The 22626-nt window shown below is 46.3% G+C and overlaps 1 protein-coding gene across 1 annotated transcript in view; it reads left to right on the plus strand.

Moving 5' to 3' along the window:
• Positions 1–13423: 13423 nt before the first annotated feature.
• LOC310858963 (STE20-like serine/threonine-protein kinase) overlaps positions 13424–22626 on the plus strand; it is a 68968-nt gene continuing 59765 nt past the window's right edge. The window contains exons 1-2 of the mRNA XM_083765283.1: positions 13424–13617; positions 21242–21406. Coding sequence (XP_083621409.1) covers positions 13468–13617; positions 21242–21406 — 315 coding nt within the window. The 5' untranslated portion in view covers positions 13424–13467. The remainder of the gene's footprint in view (positions 13618–21241; positions 21407–22626) is intronic.

Consider the following 22626-nt stretch of genomic DNA (forward strand, 5'->3'; position numbering starts at 1 on the left):
ATGAACAACAACACAAAAACTAAGGCACTGGTGTCGGACTTCTGGTTTACCGGAACGGGGTTCAACTCCCTGCAGTGCCCTGCTCAATGTGTTGTATTTCATTCATTGGTCCATGGTCTCAGGTCATTGAGCGGCACGCTATAGTGTGCGATTCTTCATCATTGTTGAGGATTTTTTAAAGGTGAAAATCAAGGAAAAGCAAAAGGCTATAGTCCATGGTCACGGACCGCATACTGGTCAAGGTCATTTATACTGGTGAAGATCATTTACTAGTCTTCTAAAGGTCATTTATACTGGTGAAGATCATTTACTAGTCTTCTAAAGGTCATTTATACTGGTCAAGGTCAATTACTAGTCTCATGAAGGTAATTTATACTGGTCAGTCATATACTGGTCACGGTCATTTCTACTGGTGAAGGTCATTTATACTGGTCAAGGTCATTTGTACTTGTCAAGGTCATTTATACTGGTCAAGGTCATTTACTAGTCTTATTGAAGGTAATTTATACTGCTCAAGGTCATTGATATTGGTCAAGGTCATTAAGTGGCACGCTATAGTGCGCGATTCTTCATCATTGTTGAGGATTTGAAAAAAGGTTAAATTGCAGAAAAGCGAAAGGCTAAAGTCCATGGTCACGGAGGGCATACTATAGTATGTTGTTTTTCTTTTTTTTGGTGGTGTGCGGGCTCCATCCAATAACTACACCAGTTGTGATGCAATAGAGTTTGCTGTGACCGTTGTGAATTATGGGTGGTGTGGTCTTTGCCAAGACGGTGGATTGTGGCCCATGCCTTCCTGCTGTTATTTGTCATGTTGGTGTTCTCTATATCTTTTCGTCCTGGGCATGACGTTAAACTGTTCCGTTCGAGAGGACCGGCGACCCTCGAATGTAAACAGGTGTTGGGACAGGGTCAGGTGTTGTCTTGATGCATCCTATGATGATGCCACAGGTGTCATTTAGGGCTGTGTCGACCAATTTGGTGTGACGGGATAGGCTTGTAGGTGATGCAGAGGAGGGAAATGGGTCGGTAGCTCTTTGGGGATAATGGGTCTTTGCCAGGTTTAGGGATTGCAACCACTTTGGCCTTTTTCCAGACAGAAGGGATGGTTTTCTGTGCTATGCATGTGTTCAGCATCCCCACAAGCCAGGTCTTTCCGTTAGGTCCCAGGTGCTGTATCATTTCTGCTAGTAGGTCATCAATCCCTGCTGCTTTTCCGGGTTTCAACTTTCCCATTGCAGTTTCACGTTCTTCTAGGTCGAAGGGTTTGGTTTGAAGGCTGGCTGATTGTGGTTGGTCTGATACCACTGTGCGATGGTATTCTCCTGTGGGTTGGTGGCGGTCTTGGTCACAACTGGTGGCCAACAGTTGTAACCAACACCGCCACCGACCCACTGTGGTGTGCGGGCTCCATCCAATACCTACACTAGTTGTGATGCAACAGAATTTGCTGTGACCGTTGTGAATTATGGGTGGTGTGGTCTTTGCCAAGACGGTGGATTGTGGCGCATGCCTTCCTGCTGTTATTTGTCATTTGTCATTATGGTGTTCTCTATATCTTTTCGTCCTGGGCATGACGTTAAACTGTTCCGTTTGAGAGGACCGGCGACCCTCGAATGTAAACAGCCACGAAAGGAAACTGTGTGTGTGAGGTGTTCTCTATCATTTCATTCCAGACTTCACTGTCTATCTCCTGTGTTTTCCATTCATCTTGAGCGTTACACAGTCGTCTGATGTGCGGGGGGAGGTGCCGGCTAGCGCATAAAGGCACGGACGGGACAGGTGTTTTCTTGACCCATCCCGTGATGATGCGACAGGTGTCATTTAGGGCTGTGTCGACCAATTTGGTGTGACGTGATCGGCTCCAGCTTGAGCAGGAATACTCTGCTGTAGAGAAAGACAGGGCCATGGCAGTTGCACGGATTGTTTGTGGGTCTGCGCCCCACTTGGGAGTTCACTAGTTTTCACAGGATGTTATTGTGGGTGTTGACCGTGGCTTTTGTGTTCTCCAGGTGTTTTTTTGAAGAAGAGTGTCCTGTCCAGTGTAACTCCAAGATACATGGGGTGGGTATGGTTGGAGAGTTTGTGACCATCCCAAGTGACGCTCAGTTCTTTTCTTGCGTCTCGGTTCCTCAGGTGGAAGCTGCATAGTTGGGTTTGTGTGTGTCTTTCTTTTTCTGTCTTTCTTTCTTAGGACGGAGATCAAGGTAGACGCCATAGGAAGGCTCAACACTAGCCGATGCCCCTAGAGATCCATCCCAAAGCTTCCCTCAGGGAGCACAGCAAGCCAGCTAGCCAGCAAGCCTGCCCAGTCAGCCAACGCAGCCAGTCAGCTCCGCCAGTCAGCCAGTGTAGAAAGTCAGGCTGCCAAGCCAGAGCATATCAGCCCTTGCAGTCAGCCATTGCAGCCATACCAGCCTTGCTCAGTCAGCTCAGCCAGGCCTCTCTTGAGGCCTGGCTCTCTGTCTGCCTGGCCCGGTCTGCCCTGCCCTGCCTTGCAGCAACAGAACCAGCCTTTCTGGAAAGCCAGCCAGCTCAGAATGCGAGCTGAGCAAGCCAGTGCAGCAGCAAGCCCAGACTAGGTTACCGCAGCCTTACTGTGCAGCCACAGCCACTCAGTCTAGACCAGCAGGAGCTGGCCAGGCTCCAACCCTTGCAGCGCAGCCTTAGGCCGGACAGTCCCCCTGCCTGCACTTTGTTGCCTTCCTGGCCTGTCTGCCTGCCTAGGCGCCTCGGTCTTCCTGTCTGTCTGCCTTGGCCTGCCAGTCTGAAACTGGTTTAGACTAACTGCGTGCTTGCCAGCTGTGCTGGCTTGCTGAGCTCGTATTCTGACCTGGCTGGCTTGCCAGCAAGGCTGGTTCTGTTGCTGCAAGGCAGGGCGGGGCAGACCGGGCCAGGCAGACAGAGAGCCAGGCCTCGAGAGAGGCCTGGCTGAGCTGACTGAGCAAGGCTGGTATGGCTACAATGGTTGACTGCAAGGGCTGATGTGCGCTGGCTTGGCAGCCTGACTTTCTACACTGGCTGACTGGCGGAGCTGGCTGGCTGCGTTGGCTGACTGGGCGGGCTTGCTGGCTAGCTGGCTTGCTGGACTCCCTGAGGGAAGCTTTGGGATGGATCTCTAGGGGCATCGGCTTGTGTTGAGCCTTCCAACGGCGTCTACCTTGATCTTCGTCCTAAGAAAGAAAGACGGAAAAAGAAACACACACACAAACTCAACTATGCAGCTTCCACATGAGGAAGGCAGGCAGGCACGCAGGCAGGCACAAGCTGCCTGCGTGCTTGCTTCGCCCTCCAGTTGCTGCTCCAGTTATTTGTTTTCCCTCAAACCCATCCTCAATGTGTTGGGTGAGGTTGAGCTCTGTCCAGCACAGGACGGGACGGAAACCAGCTTGGTCTTTAGTCAGCTTGGTGTCTATGAGTGGTATGAGGCGTTGGAGTAGCAGCCTCTCTTGTAGGTGATGCAGAGGAGGGAAATGGGTCGGTAGCTCTTTGAGGATGATGGGTCTTTGCCAGGTTTGGGGATTGCAACCACTTTGGCTTTTCTCCAGACAGAAGGGATGGTTTTCTGTGCCATGCATGTGTTCAGCATCCCCACGAGCCAGGTCTTTGCGTTAGGTTCCAGGTGCTGTATAATTTCTGCCAGTATGTCATCAATCCCTGCTGCTTTTCCGGGTTTCAACTTTCCCATTGCAGTTTTGAGTTCTTCTAGGTCGAAGGGTTTGGTTTGAGGGCTGGCTGATTGTGGTTGGTCTGATACCACTGTGCGATGGTATTCTCCTGTGGGTCGTGGCGGTGTTGGTTACGACTGTTGGCCACCAGTTGTGATGCAACAGAGTTCGCTGTGACTGTTGTGAATTATGGGTGGCTCCCTGAGGTCCTTGATCGCCATTGGGTCCAACAGTGGTCATTGAAGCGTGCACACACATGCACACATGCACCTACACACACAGGGGCACATGCGTATGCACACCTGGACCTTTAAATGAACAACAACACAAAAACTAAGGCACTGGTGTCGGACTTCTGGTTTACCGGAACGGGGTTCAACTCCCTGCAGTGCCCTGCTCAATGTGTTGTATTTCATTCATTGGTCCATGGTCTCAGGTCATTGAGCGGCACGCTATAGTGTGCGATTCTTCATCATTGTTGAGGATTTTTTAAAGGTGAAAATCAAGGAAAAGCAAAAGGCTATAGTCCATGGTCACGGACCGCATACTGGTCAAGGTCATTTATACTGGTGAAGATCATTTACTAGTCTTCTAAAGGTCATTTATACTGGTGAAGATCATTTACTAGTCTTCTAAAGGTCATTTATACTGGTCAAGGTCAATTACTAGTCTCATGAAGGTAATTTATACTGGTCAGTCATATACTGGTCACGGTCATTTCTACTGGTGAAGGTCATTTATACTGGTCAAGGTCATTTGTACTTGTCAAGGTCATTTATACTGGTCAAGGTCATTTACTAGTCTTATTGAAGGTAATTTATACTGCTCAAGGTCATTGATATTGGTCAAGGTCATTAAGTGGCACGCTATAGTGCGCGATTCTTCATCATTGTTGAGGATTTGAAAAAAGGTTAAATTGCAGAAAAGCGAAAGGCTAAAGTCCATGGTCACGGAGGGCATACTATAGTATGTTGTTTTTCTTTTTTTTGGTGGTGTGCGGGCTCCATCCAATAACTACACCAGTTGTGATGCAATAGAGTTTGCTGTGACCGTTGTGAATTATGGGTGGTGTGGTCTTTGCCAAGACGGTGGATTGTGGCCCATGCCTTCCTGCTGTTATTTGTCATGTTGGTGTTCTCTATATCTTTTCGTCCTGGGCATGACGTTAAACTGTTCCGTTCGAGAGGACCGGCGACCCTCGAATGTAAACAGGTGTTGGGACAGGGTCAGGTGTTGTCTTGATGCATCCTATGATGATGCCACAGGTGTCATTTAGGGCTGTGTCGACCAATTTGGTGTGACGGGATAGGCTTGTAGGTGATGCAGAGGAGGGAAATGGGTCGGTAGCTCTTTGGGGATAATGGGTCTTTGCCAGGTTTAGAGATTGCAACCACTTTGGCCTTTTTCCAGACAGAAGGGATGGTTTTCTGTGCTATGCATGTGTTCAGCATCCCCACAAGCCAGGTCTTTCCGTTAGGTCCCAGGTGCTGTATCATTTCTGCTAGTAGGTCATCAATCCCTGCTGCTTTTCCGGGTTTCAACTTTCCCATTGCAGTTTCACGTTCTTCTAGGTCGAAGGGTTTGGTTTGAAGGCTGGCTGATTGTGGTTGGTCTGATACCACTGTGCGATGGTATTCTCCTGTGGGTTGGTGGCGGTCTTGGTCACAACTGGTGGCCAACAGTTGTAACCAACACCGCCACCGACCCACTGTGGTGTGCGGGCTCCATCCAATACCTACACTAGTTGTGATGCAACAGAATTTGCTGTGACCGTTGTGAATTATGGGTGGTGTGGTCTTTGCCAAGACGGTGGATTGTGGCCCATGCCTTCCTGCTGTTATTTGTCATTTGTCATTATGGTGTTCTCTATATCTTTTCGTCCTGGGCATGACGTTAAACTGTTCCGTTTGAGAGGACCGGCGACCCTCGAATGTAAACAGCCACGAAAGGAAACTGTGTGTGTGAGGTGTTCTCTATCATTTCATTCCAGACTTCACTGTCTATCTCCTGTGTTTTCCATTCATCTTGAGCGTTACACAGTCGTCTGATGTGCGGGGGGAGGTGCCGGCTAGCGCATAAAGGCACGGACGGGACAGGTGTTTTCTTGACCCATCCCGTGATGATGCGACAGGTGTCATTTAGGGCTGTGTCGACCAATTTGGTGTGACGTGATCGGCTCCAGCTTGAGCAGGAATACTCTGCTGTAGAGAAAGACAGGGCCATGGCAGTTGCACGGATTGTTTGTGGGTCTGCGCCCCACTTGGGAGTTCACTAGTTTTCACAGGATGTTATTGTGGGTGTTGACCGTGGCTTTTGTGTTCTCCAGGTGTTTTTTTGAAGAAGAGTGTCCTGTCCAGTGTAACTCCAAGATACATGGGGTGGGTATGGTTGGAGAGTTTGTGACCATCCCAAGTGACGCTCAGTTCTTTTCTTGCGTCTCGGTTCCTCAGGTGGAAGCTGCATAGTTGGGTTTGTGTGTGTCTTTCTTTTTCTGTCTTTCTTTCTTAGGACGGAGATCAAGGTAGACGCCATAGGAAGGCTCAACACTAGCCGATGCCCCTAGAGATCCATCCCAAAGCTTCCCTCAGGGAGCACAGCAAGCCAGCTAGCCAGCAAGCCTGCCCAGTCAGCCAACGCAGCCAGTCAGCTCCGCCAGTCAGCCAGTGTAGAAAGTCAGGCTGCCAAGCCAGAGCATATCAGCCCTTGCAGTCAGCCATTGCAGCCATACCAGCCTTGCTCAGTCAGCTCAGCCAGGCCTCTCTTGAGGCCTGGCTCTCTGTCTGCCTGGCCCGGTCTGCCCTGCCCTGCCTTGCAGCAACAGAACCAGCCTTTCTGGAAAGCCAGCCAGCTCAGAATGCGAGCTGAGCAAGCCAGTGCAGCAGCAAGCCCAGACTAGGTTACCGCAGCCTTACTGTGCAGCCACAGCCACTCAGTCTAGACCAGCAGGAGCTGGCCAGGCTCCAACCCTTGCAGCGCAGCCTTAGGCCGGACAGTCCCCCTGCCTGCACTTTGTTGCCTTCCTGGCCTGTCTGCCTGCCTAGGCGCCTCGGTCTTCCTGTCTGTCTGCCTTGGCCTGCCAGTCTGAAACTGGTTTAGACTAACTGCGTGCTTGCCAGCTGCGCTGGCTTGCTGAGCTCGTATTCTGAGCTGGCTGGCTTGCCAGCAAGGCTGGTTCTGTTGCTACAAGGCAGGGCGGGGCAGACCGGGCCAGGCAGACAGAGAGCCAGGCCTCGAGAGAGGCCTGGCTGAGCTGACTGAGCAAGGCTGGTATGGCTACAATGGTTGACTGCAAGGGCTGATGTGCGCTGGCTTGGCAGCCTGACTTTCTACACTGGCTGACTGGCGGAGCTGGCTGGCTGCGTTGGCTGACTGGGCGGGCTTGCTGGCTAGCTGGCTTGCTGGACTCCCTGAGGGAAGCTTTGGGATGGATCTCTAGGGGCATCGGCTTGTGTTGAGCCTTCCAACGGCGTCTACCTTGATCTTCGTCCTAAGAAAGAAAGACAGAAAAAGAAAGACACACACAAACTCAACTACGCAGCTTCCACATGAGGAAGGCAGGCAGGCACGCACGCAGGCAGGCAGGCACAAGCTGCCTGCGTGCTTGCTTCGCCCTCCAGTTGCTGCTCCAGTTATTTGTTTTCCCTCAAACCCATCCTCAATGTGTTGGGTGAGGTTGAGCTCTGTCCAGCACAGGAGCGGCCGGGACGGAAACCAGCTTGGTCTTTAGTCAGTTTGGTGTCTATGAGTGGCATGAGGCGTTGGAGTAGCAGCCTCTCTTGTAGGTGATGCAGAGGAGGGAAATGGGTCGGTAGCTCTTTGGGGATGATGGGTCTTTGCCAGGTTTAGGGATTGCAACCACTTTGGCCGTTCTCCAGACAGAAGGGATGGTTTTCTGTGCCATGCATGTATTCAGCATCCCTACGAGCCAGGTCTTTGCGTTAGGTTCCAGGTGCTGTATAATTTCTGCCAGTATGTCATCAATCCCTGCTGCTTTTCCGGGTTTCAACTTTCCCATTGCAGTTTCGAGTTCTTCTAGGTCGAAGGGTTTGGTTTGAGGGCTGGCTGATTGTGGTTGGTCTGATACCACTGTGCGATGGTATTCTCCTGTGGGTCGGTGGCGGTGTTGGTTACGACTGTTGGCCACCAGTTGTGATGCAACAGAGTTCGCTGTGACCGTTGTGAATTATGGGTGGCTCCCTGAGGTCCTACCAACAGTGGTCATTGAAGCGTGCACAGACATGCACAAATGCACCTACACACGCACAGGCGCACATGCGTATGCACACCTGGACCTGTAAATGAACAACAACACAAAAACTAAGGCACTGGTGTCGGACTTCTGGTTTACCGGAACGGGGTTCAACTCCCTGCAGTGCCCTGCTCAATGTGTTATATTTACATGGTTCATTGGTCCATGGTCTCAGGTCATTGAGCGGCGCGCTATTGTGTGCGATTCTTCATCATTGTTGAGGATTTAAAAAAAAGGTGAAAATCAAGGAAAAGCGAAAGGCTATAGTCCATGGTCACGGACCGCATACTGGTCAAGGTAATTCATACTGGTGAAGATCATTTACTAGTCTTATGAAGGTCATTTATACTGGTCAAGGTCATTTACTAGTCTCATGAAGGTAATTTATACTGGTCAGTCATATACTGGTCACGGTCATTTATACTGGTCAAGGTCATTTGTACTTGTCAAGGTCATTTATACTGGTCAAGGTCATTTACTAGTCTTATTGAAGGTCATTTATACTGCTCAAGGTTATTGATCAATATATATTAATGACCTTGATGACCCCAAGGTCATTAAGTGGCATGCTATAGTGCGCGATTCTTCATCATTGTTCACGATTTGAAAAAAGGTTAAATCGCGGAAAAGCGAAAGGCTATAGTCCATAGTCTCGGAGGGCATACAAAAATGGCACTGGTTGTGGTACTTCTGGTTTACCGGAATGGGGTTCAACTCCCTGCAGTGCTCTGCTCAATTTGTTGTATTTACATGGTTCATTTTTATTTTCTGCTCATTGTGTTGCCTTTTCATAGATGATAACCCCCAGGTTCTTTAATGTGTTTGCACTCCCTACAGTTAGGTTACCAAGTCTATTTATTTATTATTTCTGTTCACTAGAACTAGAACCAATTACCAAAGTAGGCTTTCTAATGACACAACTCGCCTTTGTTTTTATGTGTAGCAAAAACGTTCTTTTTATTTACGCCAAAGAGTAGAGGCTGGTCTGCATTCATGCGAGCGGGGAAGTTTAGAGTAACATAGCTCTAAATGAAACGCATTAGAGCTATGGACCAGAGCTAGTAGTCATAGCACTTCATGGTATATGCATAGTTTATATAGTTTCATTATAGATATATTAAACAGAGAGGACTGGAGTCAATTGGGTTATATTATGTTTAACACTAATTTGAAGCTGTCAAAATCTGACAGACTTCTGGCGGCCATGGCCACGCCCACCTTTTGGTAACGCCCACTTTCGGCCAAGCCCACAAAAAGGACCCCCCATGTAATTTGCCAGGCAGGCTCCACTCTCAGACAGATATTTGGCTCTGTCTAATGAGCTAATTTAGAATTTCCTGTCTGAGAGCTAGCTAATTTAAGACATCCGGTTGCCTTCAGAATAAAATAAGGTTATTTAATTCGTTAATTAAATAATTGTCAATGCCCCAAGGCACAGCACTTTTTTGAGCGTTGACCTCAGTAGAAGGTCTGCTGCCGTGAATTTTACACCTCTCCCACTTAGCGGAGAGTGGGGTGTGGTACAGGACATCTCCCCGAACGCGTGGGTATACTGCATCTACAAGTAGTACAAGATAAATTGAAACCATTGACACCTACTTCGATGGTTCAGTTGTCATCTATGCCGGGGAATTTAGCAGCTCTCATTCAAGCGTTTTTTTCAAAATCCAGGTCACACATTTGATTGCAAAACAATCTGTGGTGTCACTCAACAACTAGTGAATAGCATCTTACTTGGCCTTAGGAATGCACAATGACCCATTAGATTTTATACACAAACTAGTAGTTTGGTTGAGTATGTGTGGTGTCCACACAGTTGTTCAAGCAAAACATACAGACATCTGTACATTCTGTGCCTGGACAGTTGAAAGCAATTAACAGAACAATAACGGAGGACAATTTGGAAGAAGATGATGATGTGGTTTTATGCAATGAAAGTCTAAATGACAATATGTGTGAAGCTATACCATTACCAATTCTAACATTTCTACAACAGACATCTGCTATCAAAAAATGTCACACACGGCTTGAAGAAGCAGCAGCGCAGGACTCAACATTTAGACGGAAACTTGAGAAATTCAATCTAGCCAACACATCAGTGTCATTAGTGTCTCAGAAATGTTCTAGGACAGAAGAATGCACCATATTAAACAGCTTTGTAGAATACACACTTCGGTCTCCTTTCCTTGGAGATGACCTGCTTTGCCTGAAAAGTCTTAGTCTGTATAGTTGTACTCAATGTGGTGACAAGGCCTTACCATCTACAAAGAACATGTCACAATTCATAGTGCAGCCACTTGACGTGTCACAAAAAGGCATCTTAGACACTATTGCACAAATATTACCTGCTCAATCTGAACAATGTGAAACATGTCAGCAGGAAAAGAGCTTATCAACATATGAAGTAATTAACAGCCCACAGACCTTACTTCTCCTGTTAAGAGCTGGCACAAAAATTCCAAAAACGTTCAATTTATCCTGTCTGTACCACCAAAATGAGTATGCTTTGACCAGTATGTGTGTATTTTTCGACAGGCCACCATATGCGTCATTGTACATCCTTAAAGATCATAAATGGCATATCTGGACAAATGAATCGAATGACACAGCAGGCTATACCTTTGATGCAAAGAACATCCGCTCGACAGCACACAAAGACAGTAGTCACAAGTAGTTTCTATGTCGTGTCATACGAGAAAATAAACAGTCGAGAAATAATCAAGTTTCGTCAGGACAAACAAATGCATAAATGCACAGACAGATGCAATCAACGCACACAAGTGACACCCATTCCAAAGCTAGAGGTAACTCCTTGACCTGACTTAGCTTGCGTAGAGAAAGTGATTTCATGTCAATGCCCCAAGGCACAGCACTTTTTTGAGCGTTGACCCCCAGTAGAAGGTCTGCTGCTGTGAATTTTACACCTCTCCCGCTTAGCGGAGAGTGTGGTGTGGTAGAGGACATCTCCCCGAACGCGTGGGTATGTCCAGATAGTTGCCTCGCGGAGGCCTCTTTGTCCAGTGTCCATTCTGGGTCCGGAAACGGTACTTTTTTCAGCGTTGACCACAGTAGAAGGTCTGCTGCTGTGAATTTTACACCTCTCCCGCTTAGCGGAGAGTGGGGTGTGGTACAGGACATCTCCCCGAACGCGTGGGTATGTCCAGATAGTTGCCTCGCGGAGCCGTCTTTTGTCCAGTGTCCATTCTGGGTCCGGAAACGGTACTTTTTGTCAGCCTTGACCCCAGTAGAAGGTCTGCTGCTGTGAATTTTACACCTCTCCCGCTTAGCGGAGAGTGTGGTGTGGTAGAGGACATCTCCCCGAACGTGTGGGTATGTCCAGATAGTTGCCTCGCGGAGGCCTCTTTGTCCAGTGTCCATTCTGGGTCCGGAAACGATACTTTTTGTCAGCATTGACCCCAGTAGAAGGTCTGCTGCTGTGAATTTTACACCTCTCCCGCTTAGCGGAGAGTGGGGTGTGGTAGAGGACATCTCCCCGAACGTGTGGGTATGTCCAGATAGTTGCCTCGCGGAGGCCTCTTTGTCCAGTGTCCATTCTGGGTCCGGAAACGGTACTTTTTTCAGCGTTGACCACAGTAGAAGGTCTGCTGCTGTGAATTTTACACCTCTCCCGCTTAGCGGAGAGTGGGGTGTGGTAGAGGACATCTCCCCGAACGTGTGGGTATGTCCAGATAGTTGCCTCGCGGAGGCCTCTTTGTCCAGTGTCCATTCTGGGTCCGGAAACGGTACTTTTTGTCAGCATTGACCCCAGTAGAAGGTCTGCTGCTGTGAATTTTACACCTCTCCCGCTTAGCGGAGAGTGTGGTGTGGTAGAGGACATCTCCCCGAACGTGTGGGTATGGCCAGATAGTTGCCTCGCGGAGGCCTCTTTGTCCAGTGTCCATTCTGGGTCCGGAAACGGTACTTTTTTCAGCCTTGACCCCAGTAGAAGGTCTGCTGCTGTGAATTTTACACCTCTCCCGCTTAGCGGAGAGTGGGGTGTGGTACAGGACATCTCCCCGAACGCGTGGGTATGTCCAGATAGTTGCCTCGCGGAGCCGTCTTTTGTCCAGTGTCCATTCTGGGTCCGGAAACGGTACTTTTTGTCAGCCTTGACCCCAGTAGAAGGTCTGCTGCTGTGAATTTTACACCTCTCCCGCTTAGCGGAGAGTGGGGTGTGGTATAGGACATCTCCCCGAACGTGTGGGTATGTCCAGATAGTTGCCTCGCGGAGGCCTCTTTGTCCAGTGTCCATTCTGGGTCCGGAAACGGTACTTTTTGTCAGCCTTGGCCCTTGACCCCAGTAGAAGGTCTGCTGCTGTGAATTTTACACCTCTCCCGCTTAGCGGAGAGTGGGGTGTGGTACAGGACATCTCCCCGAACGCGTGGGTATGTCCAGATAGTTGCCTTGCGGAGCCGTCTTTTGTCCAGTGTCCACTTTATAAAGTCCATGCACTCCAGTGAATAGCATTTATCCATTTAGATAACTTTATTATTATTATTATAAGGATTTAATTACTTATTCTTACACAGAAACATAATGTGTGTCTTATAGCATCATATAGCATCATTTAAATGCTTAATTTGTAGTTTTAATGTGCAAATTAAACTTTTTTTCAATACTCTAGAGGGTACTCTTATTTTGAAGAGATCGTCCACCGGAAGTCTTAAATTAGCTCACTAGATTAGCTCACTAGACGCTGCCACAACAAAACAACAGAGAAAACGGAACGGTTCGCGGCGGCGCGCCCTCCCTCGTGGACGCGCATCGACACTAAATCCGCTAGATTACTGTCTGGAGCCCGACGTGCTTTCACCAAGGAGAGGAGAGACCGCACGTTACTGACTGTCTCACCCTTTATTTTACCTTTCAACAATGGACCGGGTCTCACTCTCACCCCCGGACACAACCGATGCTTCGGTCTGAGGAAACAATGCGTTTTATTTGACCTTTTTCTACATGTTTTCGGTGTGTTTTCTGACAGCTTAAAGTGTGTTTGTCGGGCTAGGAGTTTTTTGTTGTTGTTGTTGGTTGGTTGGAACAAAACAACGAGCTTTTTCCAACTGCTACTTTTGTTTTTTTTACATGAAAAGGGAACTTCTACTACTATTACCTCCGAACCGAATTGTCAACGTGGGATTTATTTAAATGTTGTTTCACAAGGATGGGGAAAATGACTCAAAATGTGCCCGAGGATTGACTGTATACCCTTTCCTTTCCCATTTTGGATTTAACCAGATCATTATATGGTCTATGTGCTATACGAGGCTTTGATCTTTACTGATGTATAACATCTGAAATTCTTATTTGAACAAAAAAATTGACCTACAATCCTTTCCACGTTTTTGTCATGGGATTTGGACCCCGCACTGCAAGGAAGCTGCCAAGACCACACCACGTGAACCATCTTTAGAATGCAGTTATAACAGAGGAAGGGGGGGGGGGTCTATATAACATTAGCATTTGTTTTGGGGGCGGAGATTGTCAATTTCCCAATTTAAAGGACCCTATTATTATACCCCACAGTACACCCCCCGCCGGGTTTAATCAATATGGCATTCTTTAACTTCCGTAAAATCTTTAAACTGGGAGCCGAGAAGAAGAAGAAGCAGTATGAACACGTTCACCGGGATGAGGATCCGGAGGAGATCTGGGAGGTTGTGGGAGAACTGGGAGATGGAGCCTTTGGGAAAGTCTACAAGGTGAGAGAGTGAATCTGCACTGTAAACATTTAAAGGTATATTCAGAGAACTGGGAGATGGAGCCTTTGGGAAGGTCTACAAGGTGAGAGTCAATCTGCACCGCTTTACATTTAAAGGTATATTCAGTGATTTCACTTAATTCAAACATCACTTTTTTTTTTTGTTTTGTTGTGATAATCCTCTCTACTGTCCCCAGTTAACCCCTGGGGGTCAAAAAACCTTAGGTTTCGTTTTTGACTCTATCCTGATTGGACGAAACTAAGGCTGGGTCCCACAGCCAAAAACGAAACTTAAGGTTTTTTTTTAGTGAAATCACTGAATATACCTTTAACACTGAGAGTGCCTTATAACCTTTAACCCATTCTGACCTGAGATCAGATTCTAAAAAAATGTCAGTCGTTCTTCGATTTTTCAAAAATAGCAGACCTACAAGCTCATATCGCGCCACTCGGTGGCGCGCTATGAGCTTGTAGATCTGCTATTTTTCAATAGCTAAAGCATAACATGATGCCAACACCAAAATGGGTTCCCGTTCAGAATGGGTTAATACACGGGTCCATTTGGTTCCTTTTATACACTGTCATTACACATCCATAAGGGTCAATTTGATAGTGGTATACCTAACTATCAATCTTTTATTTATTTATTTTGCTGAGGAGCTCCCCTTAAATGACCCTTTGGGAGGGGTGGAGGGAGGGGGGTCCCCCTGGCCCCTCTTTGAGTGGCGTCTATATTGTTGATGATGATGATCAAGCGTCTGTTCTTTAACTTCCTTTGTTCCTGAACAATTCCTCTTTTTGGCAGCGTGCTATGTGTGTGTCATGTGTCACATTGGGTGACCCACCCACCACACAGTGCATGTGTAACTAGGGATGCACCGATCCGATACTCGTATCGGAGATCGGCGCCGATCCAGGCTAAAATTCTAGATCGGGTATCGGATTGGTGGCCGATCCATTATCCGATCCGATCCGATCCGATAATTATGTGTAATTACAGTATGAAAACAACTGTAACATCATTCTCGGTGACATTGGTCAGAATTTTATTGAAAGGAGGATAGCCCCTTGAGATGCAGCATCTCATTTTAGAGGGCGTCCCGTACACAGGGAAAAACATTACATATACAGTACAGTGCAGTTACACAAATAGACAGTGCACAATAGACAATACAGACATGTATTTTTTTTTTTGATTGATTGAAATATTTATTAACAGTTTGCAGAATTGCAGTACATTTCAAGCACAAAATCAATACAAAGACTGTTAACTGTGAGTGGATGACCCGCCAATTAAGCATTACACTTGTTTACAACAGGGTCCACCATGTTCAATTCATCAAAACATTTAGAGACGTACAAATAGACACTAGTATATAGTTAAAGAACAGAACAGGAATTCATCATATTCATCATAACTAGCTTCATCATAATAAGCTAACTGTACAGATACAGTTAGCTTGCTCATCCTCTCCCACCCACTCCCCCATCCCCCCAACTCTCTCTGGACAAGCATATTGAGAGTACAGTACAGTGACTGTAAACAGGGGTCAGAAGTAAACAGCAGAACGGGCAGTGTTAGTAGCATGAACAGGTTGAACAGGTTGTTTTGAGGTGTGAATACAGAGAAGTCCTGAAGCCAGGCCAGGAGAGGTCACAGATCTGAGAGAAAGAGGAAGGCTGCACTAGGTTTGACGCCCTGAAAAGGGCTCCTGGGGCCCTTCATTGGCCATTGATTTAGTTAAATTTAGGTCAAAAACATGATAAAAACACGGAAAAACACAAAATGTTGCGCTATGGGGGCCCTGCAAAAATGACCGGCCCAGGGGCCCTCATGGGGGTTAATCCGTCCCTGGAAACAGGGGTCAGAAGTAAACAGCAGAACGGGCAGGGTTAGTAGCATGAACAGGTTGAACAGGTTGTTTTGAGGTGTGAATACAGAGAAGTCCTGAAGCGGGCCAGGTCCGGAAAGGTCACATCCCTGTTCAAGACACTGTTCTCTGCCGGCCTGAGGCTGCTTTTAGGCTACAAGAAAGACCAATTCCTGGTTAATAAACCATTCATAGATCAGTTCTTCCTTCTTATGGGCAAACGGTATTAATAAACCATTCATAGATCAGTTCTTACTTCTTATGGGCAAAAGATATTAACCGCTTAAGCCCTATTCTGAATATGATTCCCATTTTATACTTGAATGTGGCTAAATAACATTTTTGGCAAACCTTGAACAATAACGAGCAGTTGAGATAAATAACAGTCTACTAAGTCCATACTAATTATCCGTAATGTAATGATGGATAAGGGTTCAGGGCAGATAGGCGGAGGGGTCAGAATAAATTATGGACTTCAGACTGTTATTCGTCTCAACTGCTTATCGTGAAACAATGTAATAAATAAATAAATACATAGGGACAGCTATACTTTCAGAATTGACCAGCCACCACAATCATTTCCCAGTAGGCCTATACTGTAGATAAAAACTACAAACAGATTTTAACGCACATATATCTTTACATACACATTTCACAAATATTCCAGGCACGGGAAAGATGTGTTAACTTGTCTAGCTTGTTTATAGTGATATTATTTTCCTTTATAGTATTTCCATCCATGCGTCACAAACACAGACCCCCCCCCCCCCCCCCTGCAATTTCCGCTCAGCCCTTGATTGCTCCTCACATAAAGCTAACCCCAGGTCAAATTCATGACCTTTTAATTATTTCAATAGCGTCATGTTTTCTCTGACCCCAATGTATGGAATGCGCCAGAAGCATCATTTGTGTGACGGACAGAAATTTGATCACCAGTGAAAGCTCTGCGACATGTAATAACAATGGACCAGTGGCAACAGTACCCGGTTACTGGGCATACCCCACATTACTGGGCATACCCCACACTACTGGGCATACCCCACATTACTGGGCATACCTCACATTACTGGGCATACCCCACATTACTGGGCATACCCCACATTACTGGGCTTACCCCACATTACTGGGCATACCCCACATTACTGGGCATACCCCACATTACTGGGCATACCCCACATTACTGGGCATACCCCACATTACTGGGCATACCCCATATTACTGGGCATACCCCACATTACTGGACATACCCCACATTACTGGGCATACCCGGCATTACTGGGCATACCCCACATTACTGGGCATACCCCACATTACTGGGCATACCCCACATTACTGGGCATACCCCACATTACTGGGCATACCCCACATTACTGGGGCATACCCCACATTACTGGGCATACCCCACATTACTGGGCATACCCCACATTACTGGGCATACCCCACATTACTGGGCATACCCCACATTACTGGGCATACCCGACATTACTGGGCATACCCCACATTACTGGGCATACCTCACATTACTGGGCATACCCCACATTACTGGGCATACCCCACATTACAGGGCATACCCCACATTACTGGGCATACCCCACATTACTGGGCATACCCCACATTACTGGGCATACCCCACATTACTGGGCATACCCCACATTACTGGGCATACCCGACATTACTGGGCATACCCCACATTACTGGGCATACCGCACATTACTGGGCATACCCCACATTACTGGGCATACCCCACATTACTGGGCATACCCCACATTACTGGGCATACCCCACATTACTGGGCATACCCCACATTACTGGGCATACCCCACATTACTGGGCATACCCCACATTACTGGGCATACCCCACATTACTGGGCATACCCCACATTACTGGGCATACCTCACATTACTGGGCATACCCCACATTACTGGGCATACCCCACATTACTGGGCATACCCCACATTACAGGGCATACCCCACATTACTGGGCATACCCCACATTACTGGGCATATCCCACATTACTGGGCATACCCCACATTACTGGGCATACCCCACATTACTGGGCATACCCCACATTACTGGGCATACCCCACATTACTGGGCATACCCGACATTACTGGGCATACCCCACATTACTGGGCATACCCGACATTACTGGGCATACCCCACATTACTGGGCATACCCCACATTACTGGGCATACCCCACATTACTGGGCATACCCCACATTACTGGGCATACCCCACATTACTGGGCATACCCCACATTACTGGGCATACCTCACATTACTGGGCATACCCCACATTACTGGGCATACCCCACATTACTGGGCATACCCCACATTACTGGGCATACCCCACATTACTGGGCATACCCCACATTACTGGGCATACCCCACATTACTGGGCATACCCCACATTACTGGGCATACCCCTCATTACTGGGCACACCCCACATTACTGGGCATACCCCACATTACTGGGCATACCCCACATTACTGGGCATACCCCACATTACTGGGCATACCCCACATTACTGGGCATACCCCACATTACTGGGCATACCCCACATTACTGGGCATACCCCACATTACTGGGCATACCCCACATTACTGGGCATACCCCTCATTACTGGGCATACCCCACATTACTGGGCATACCCCACATTACTGGGCATACCCCTCATTACTGGGCACACCCCACATTACTGGGCATACCCCACATTACTGGGCACACCCCACATTACTGGGCATACCCCACATTACTGGGCATACCCCACATTACTGGGCATACCCCACATTACTGGGGCATACCCCACATTACTGGGCATACCCCACATTACTGGGCATACCCCACATTACTGGGCATACCCCACATTACTGGGCATACCCCACATTACTGGGCATACCCCACATTACTGGGCGTACCCCACATTACTGGGCATACCCCACATTACTGGGCATACCCCACATTACTGGGCATACCCCACATTACTGGGCATACCCTACATTACTGGGCGTACCCCACATTACTGGGCGTACCCCTCCCTGACAAGCACTTGACCTGAATTGTGAGAGTTGAGGCATTATTGATTGATTGAAATATTTATTAACAGTTTGCAGAATTACAGTACATTTCAAGCACAAACTCAATACAAAGACTGTTAACTGTGAGTGGACGATCCAATTAAGCGTTACACTTGTTTACAAGAGGGTCCACCTTGTTCAATTCATCAAAACATTTAGAGACCTACAAATAGACACTTCTATATAGTCAAAGAACAGAACAGGAATTCACCATAAAGGAGGTAAAAAGGGGAAAGAAACGTATACAGTGAGGGGGGGAAAAGGGGTGGGGGGGATCAATTTAGTTTGACTCGGTTCCACAGATTAATATTGTGAAAATAGATGATCATCAAGTTCACAACGCCTCGCAAAGTGAGGCGTTGCTTGCTTCTTTCTTGTATTATTTGACAATTTGGTCGAATCTTTGACCAGTTTTTAATAGTATAGTTTGATTACTTTTGATGCAGTTCTTTCTTTCTTTCTTTCTTAAAAAGGTCTTAAAATAACTTTAATTGTCACTTAACTGTCATCTGGGGATGCCCCCAAAATCACGAGGGCACCCCACTTTGACTCCATCCAGAATCAGAAGTTCCTAATTAATCAGCAGACCTCACATATAAACCTATTGTGCAAACATTAGAGGGATTACGGTAGTCAATATCAACAGTTAAATCGTACTACGGTAATCAATTTAATTGAATATAAAAAAGAATCAATCATTTCATAAAAATGATTGATCAAAAATGATTGATCAATCATTTAATAAAAAAGATTGATCCCTAACCTAAAACAAATCACACCCGTGTGAAGTGAGTGGCGCTAATATATTAAAGTTTAACTTGATTTGGTGATGTAAGGGTGATGTAAAACAAACGGTGCCAACACAAACATTAAACGCCATTAACAATGAAGAGACAATATGACATAACGAGGTACATTATGACAAACATTAAACCTGTGTATAGTGCAAACAGAAGAGCAGATTTGCAAGCTCACAACACTGGCCAAACAGATTGATGTTTAAAATATAAAATTTAAAAAATATAAAATATTTAAAAACACACTTTCCCGATTATGCAATTAATTAAAAAATATATATATAATATTGATAGAATAATCACAAAAATAATGGCTAGTTGTTGAACTATACTTCCCATCACATTTTGCCCTCAAGGAGTTAATGTTCCTGCTGGCAGTGGAACTTCAAAGCTCTGTTAAAGCCCATCTATGAATAGCAGATTGCACTTGTACTGTACTGCGTGTGTATGTGTCTGGGCTTTAGGCCATTCCCCATCATGGACCATAAGTAACCATTTATAACGTGCTGCGCTGCCTTGATGATTCAGTCCTGGTGATGGATGCTTTCCTAGAGTCCCCATTTATGATCAATTGAACAAAGGAATAGGTAGTAGATACTAGATAATAGTTAAATCACAGTTTCACAACGTTGGGGTCCATATGGTTACATTTGCACACTCTCAGAGTTAACCCATTTTTACTTTTTCAAAATCGATTCGGATTTTTCAAATGGCAGACCTACAAGCTCGTAGCGTGCCACTATGAGCTTGTAGATCTGCTCTTTTTCAATAGCTAAAGCATAGCATAATGCTAACACCAAAAGGGGTTCCCGCCCCAAAATTGATTAACAGACCAGTGTGTGTCCCAGTGGAAACCTCGTATGAATCTGATCTCAGGTCAGAATGGGTTAAAAAGAATAAATGGGGATCCGTCGCGGCCAAATGCGGATCAAACTGGGGGTCGTCCCTTTGAAATTAAAAAGGTTGAGAATCACTATCACGCATTAAATATAGCCAGGTTTACTTCATTTATGACCTTTCCTTAATGGCAGCCCTTGGTGTCGACACCGGAAGACACCCCCGGGGTCACCAGGAAGTGGCTGCATCCCATAATGCAGCAGCGACATCCTGCCTTCACAGCAGTCAAAACAAACACCACACCACAGGCTTCCACTTTAATACCAGACATGTCTTAGTATAGTGTCGCACTGTCGCTGTCGGGGCACAAAAATAAACCCTTGTCTCCGTATTTCATCTTTCTATCTATGTTTTATCATGAATTAATGGCCTGTTTTTTTTACTGTTGTATGACGGTAGTAGCACAGTAGTAGCGAAAGTACTGTTATTTGTGAAATAAATAATGACATGTCCAAAATAGGTCTGTGTGTGGGGTTTTAATATTTAACCAATTAAAGTATTAACAAAGACCATTTCCAGAAAAGTAACAGTTTTGGACTAGCTAGTTTGCAATGCAGGTGCTACTTTGAAATATCTTCCTAGAAGGGCTGCACAGTACAGTGAGTGCACACAGCTGAGCTATATTGTTCCAGCATCGACATCACAAGTTACATAATGAAGATAGTATAATGATGACATGGCCAAAGGTGCAACATTGCCACAGCAAATAGATCCGGTCAGTCACATTGTACTAAAACACTTTTACTTGTACTTAAAAGTAGCAAGGTTTAGAACTTAGCAGTGACACACACCAAAAGTAACACATCTACAAGCTTGTATTCGCCGCCTGGCTCCAGCCCTGAATCACCAACGTCCATTAAAACAAAAATGTTCTGGAATAATGAAGTGAAACTAAATGAAAATTCTGACTGATCAGTGCCAGGCTAAGTTTGTATAGAATGTATGATGACATAACATTAACACTTTCACCGCGCGTGCAGGCCCAGAACAAGCTGACGGGTGTCCTGGCCGCTGCCAAAGTGATCGACACCAAGACAGAGGAGGAGCTGGAGGACTACATGGTGGAGATAGACATCCTGGCCTCGTGTGACCACCACAACATCGTCAAACTGCTGGACGCCTTCTACTATGACAGCAAGCTCTGGGTGAGTGCAAACTGTAAACTCCACAACATCGTCAAACCGCTGGACGCCTTCTACCAGTGGCGTGCACAGATAGACACTAGGGGGTGCTAGAGCAGGCAATGTGCTCTTTATTTATTTTTTGTTTTTTTTCTTAATTTTTAGTGTGTGGACCATGCGGTGACATTGATCAAATCTTGATAAAAAAACGCTTCTACTATATTATTTAGGCCCCCACAATCTAAAGCTATGTTTCTATGTCAGTGGTTCTTCGATAAAAATAAATAAATAGCAGACCTACAAGCTCGTAGATCTGCTATTTTTCAATAGCTAAAGCACCAAAATGTTCTGCACAAGGTGCCCTTTTTTTCAATTGAGCACCTGCCCCTCTAAATGTCTGTGCACGCCACTGCCTTCTACTATGACAGAAGGCGTGGTGCTCTGGGTGTTTGGAGCCGGAGCAGTGGTGGAAAGTAACCAAAGTTCAGTCAGATAATTCACTAATAGATTGAACAAATACCGTATTTATTGTAGAATGAGAATACAAATGTGCATATAATATTTACAAATGTGCATATAATATTTTATCTTGGCGTTCGGCTCTGCTACATTTCTCTTCATGCTCGGCACAATTATACAACCATCATTAACCATTAACCCATTCTGGGCGGGAACCCATTTTGGTGTTAGCATCATGTGAAAAATAGCAGATCTACAAGCTCGTAGTATATTTTGAATTCCGGACTTCTACTTGTAACACAGTATTTCTATATTGCAGTATTGATACTTTTACTTTTTTAGAATATTGAGTACTTTTTCCACCACTGGGAGTGGACTGCACTGGACTGGACTGCTTGGAGAGAGTGACTCACCGGGGAATCTGGAGACTGCCCGAGGCAGTGGGTATAATGACGCCACCCAGACAGCCCGTTGAATAAGCTCAGGCGTTTAGTGTGTAGTGTTTAGTGTGTAGTGTTTAGTGTGTAGTGTTTAGTGTGCAGTGGGTATAATGACCCCACCCAGACAGCCCATTGAATGAGCTCAGGCGTTTAGTGTGTAGTGTTTAGTGTGTAGTGTTTAGTGTGCAGTGGGTATAATGACGCCACCCAGACAGCCCATTGAATAAGCTCAGGCGTTTAGTGTGTAGTGTTTAGTGTGTAGTGTTTAGTGTGCAGTGGGTATAATGACCCCACCCAGACAGCCCATTGAATAAGCTCAGGCGTTTAGTGTGTAGTGTTTAGTGT

Source organism: Protomyctophum parallelum (assembly GCF_964188405.1).
Source record: "Protomyctophum parallelum genome assembly, chromosome: 5".
Taxonomy (NCBI): Eukaryota; Metazoa; Chordata; class Actinopteri; order Myctophiformes; family Myctophidae; genus Protomyctophum; species Protomyctophum parallelum.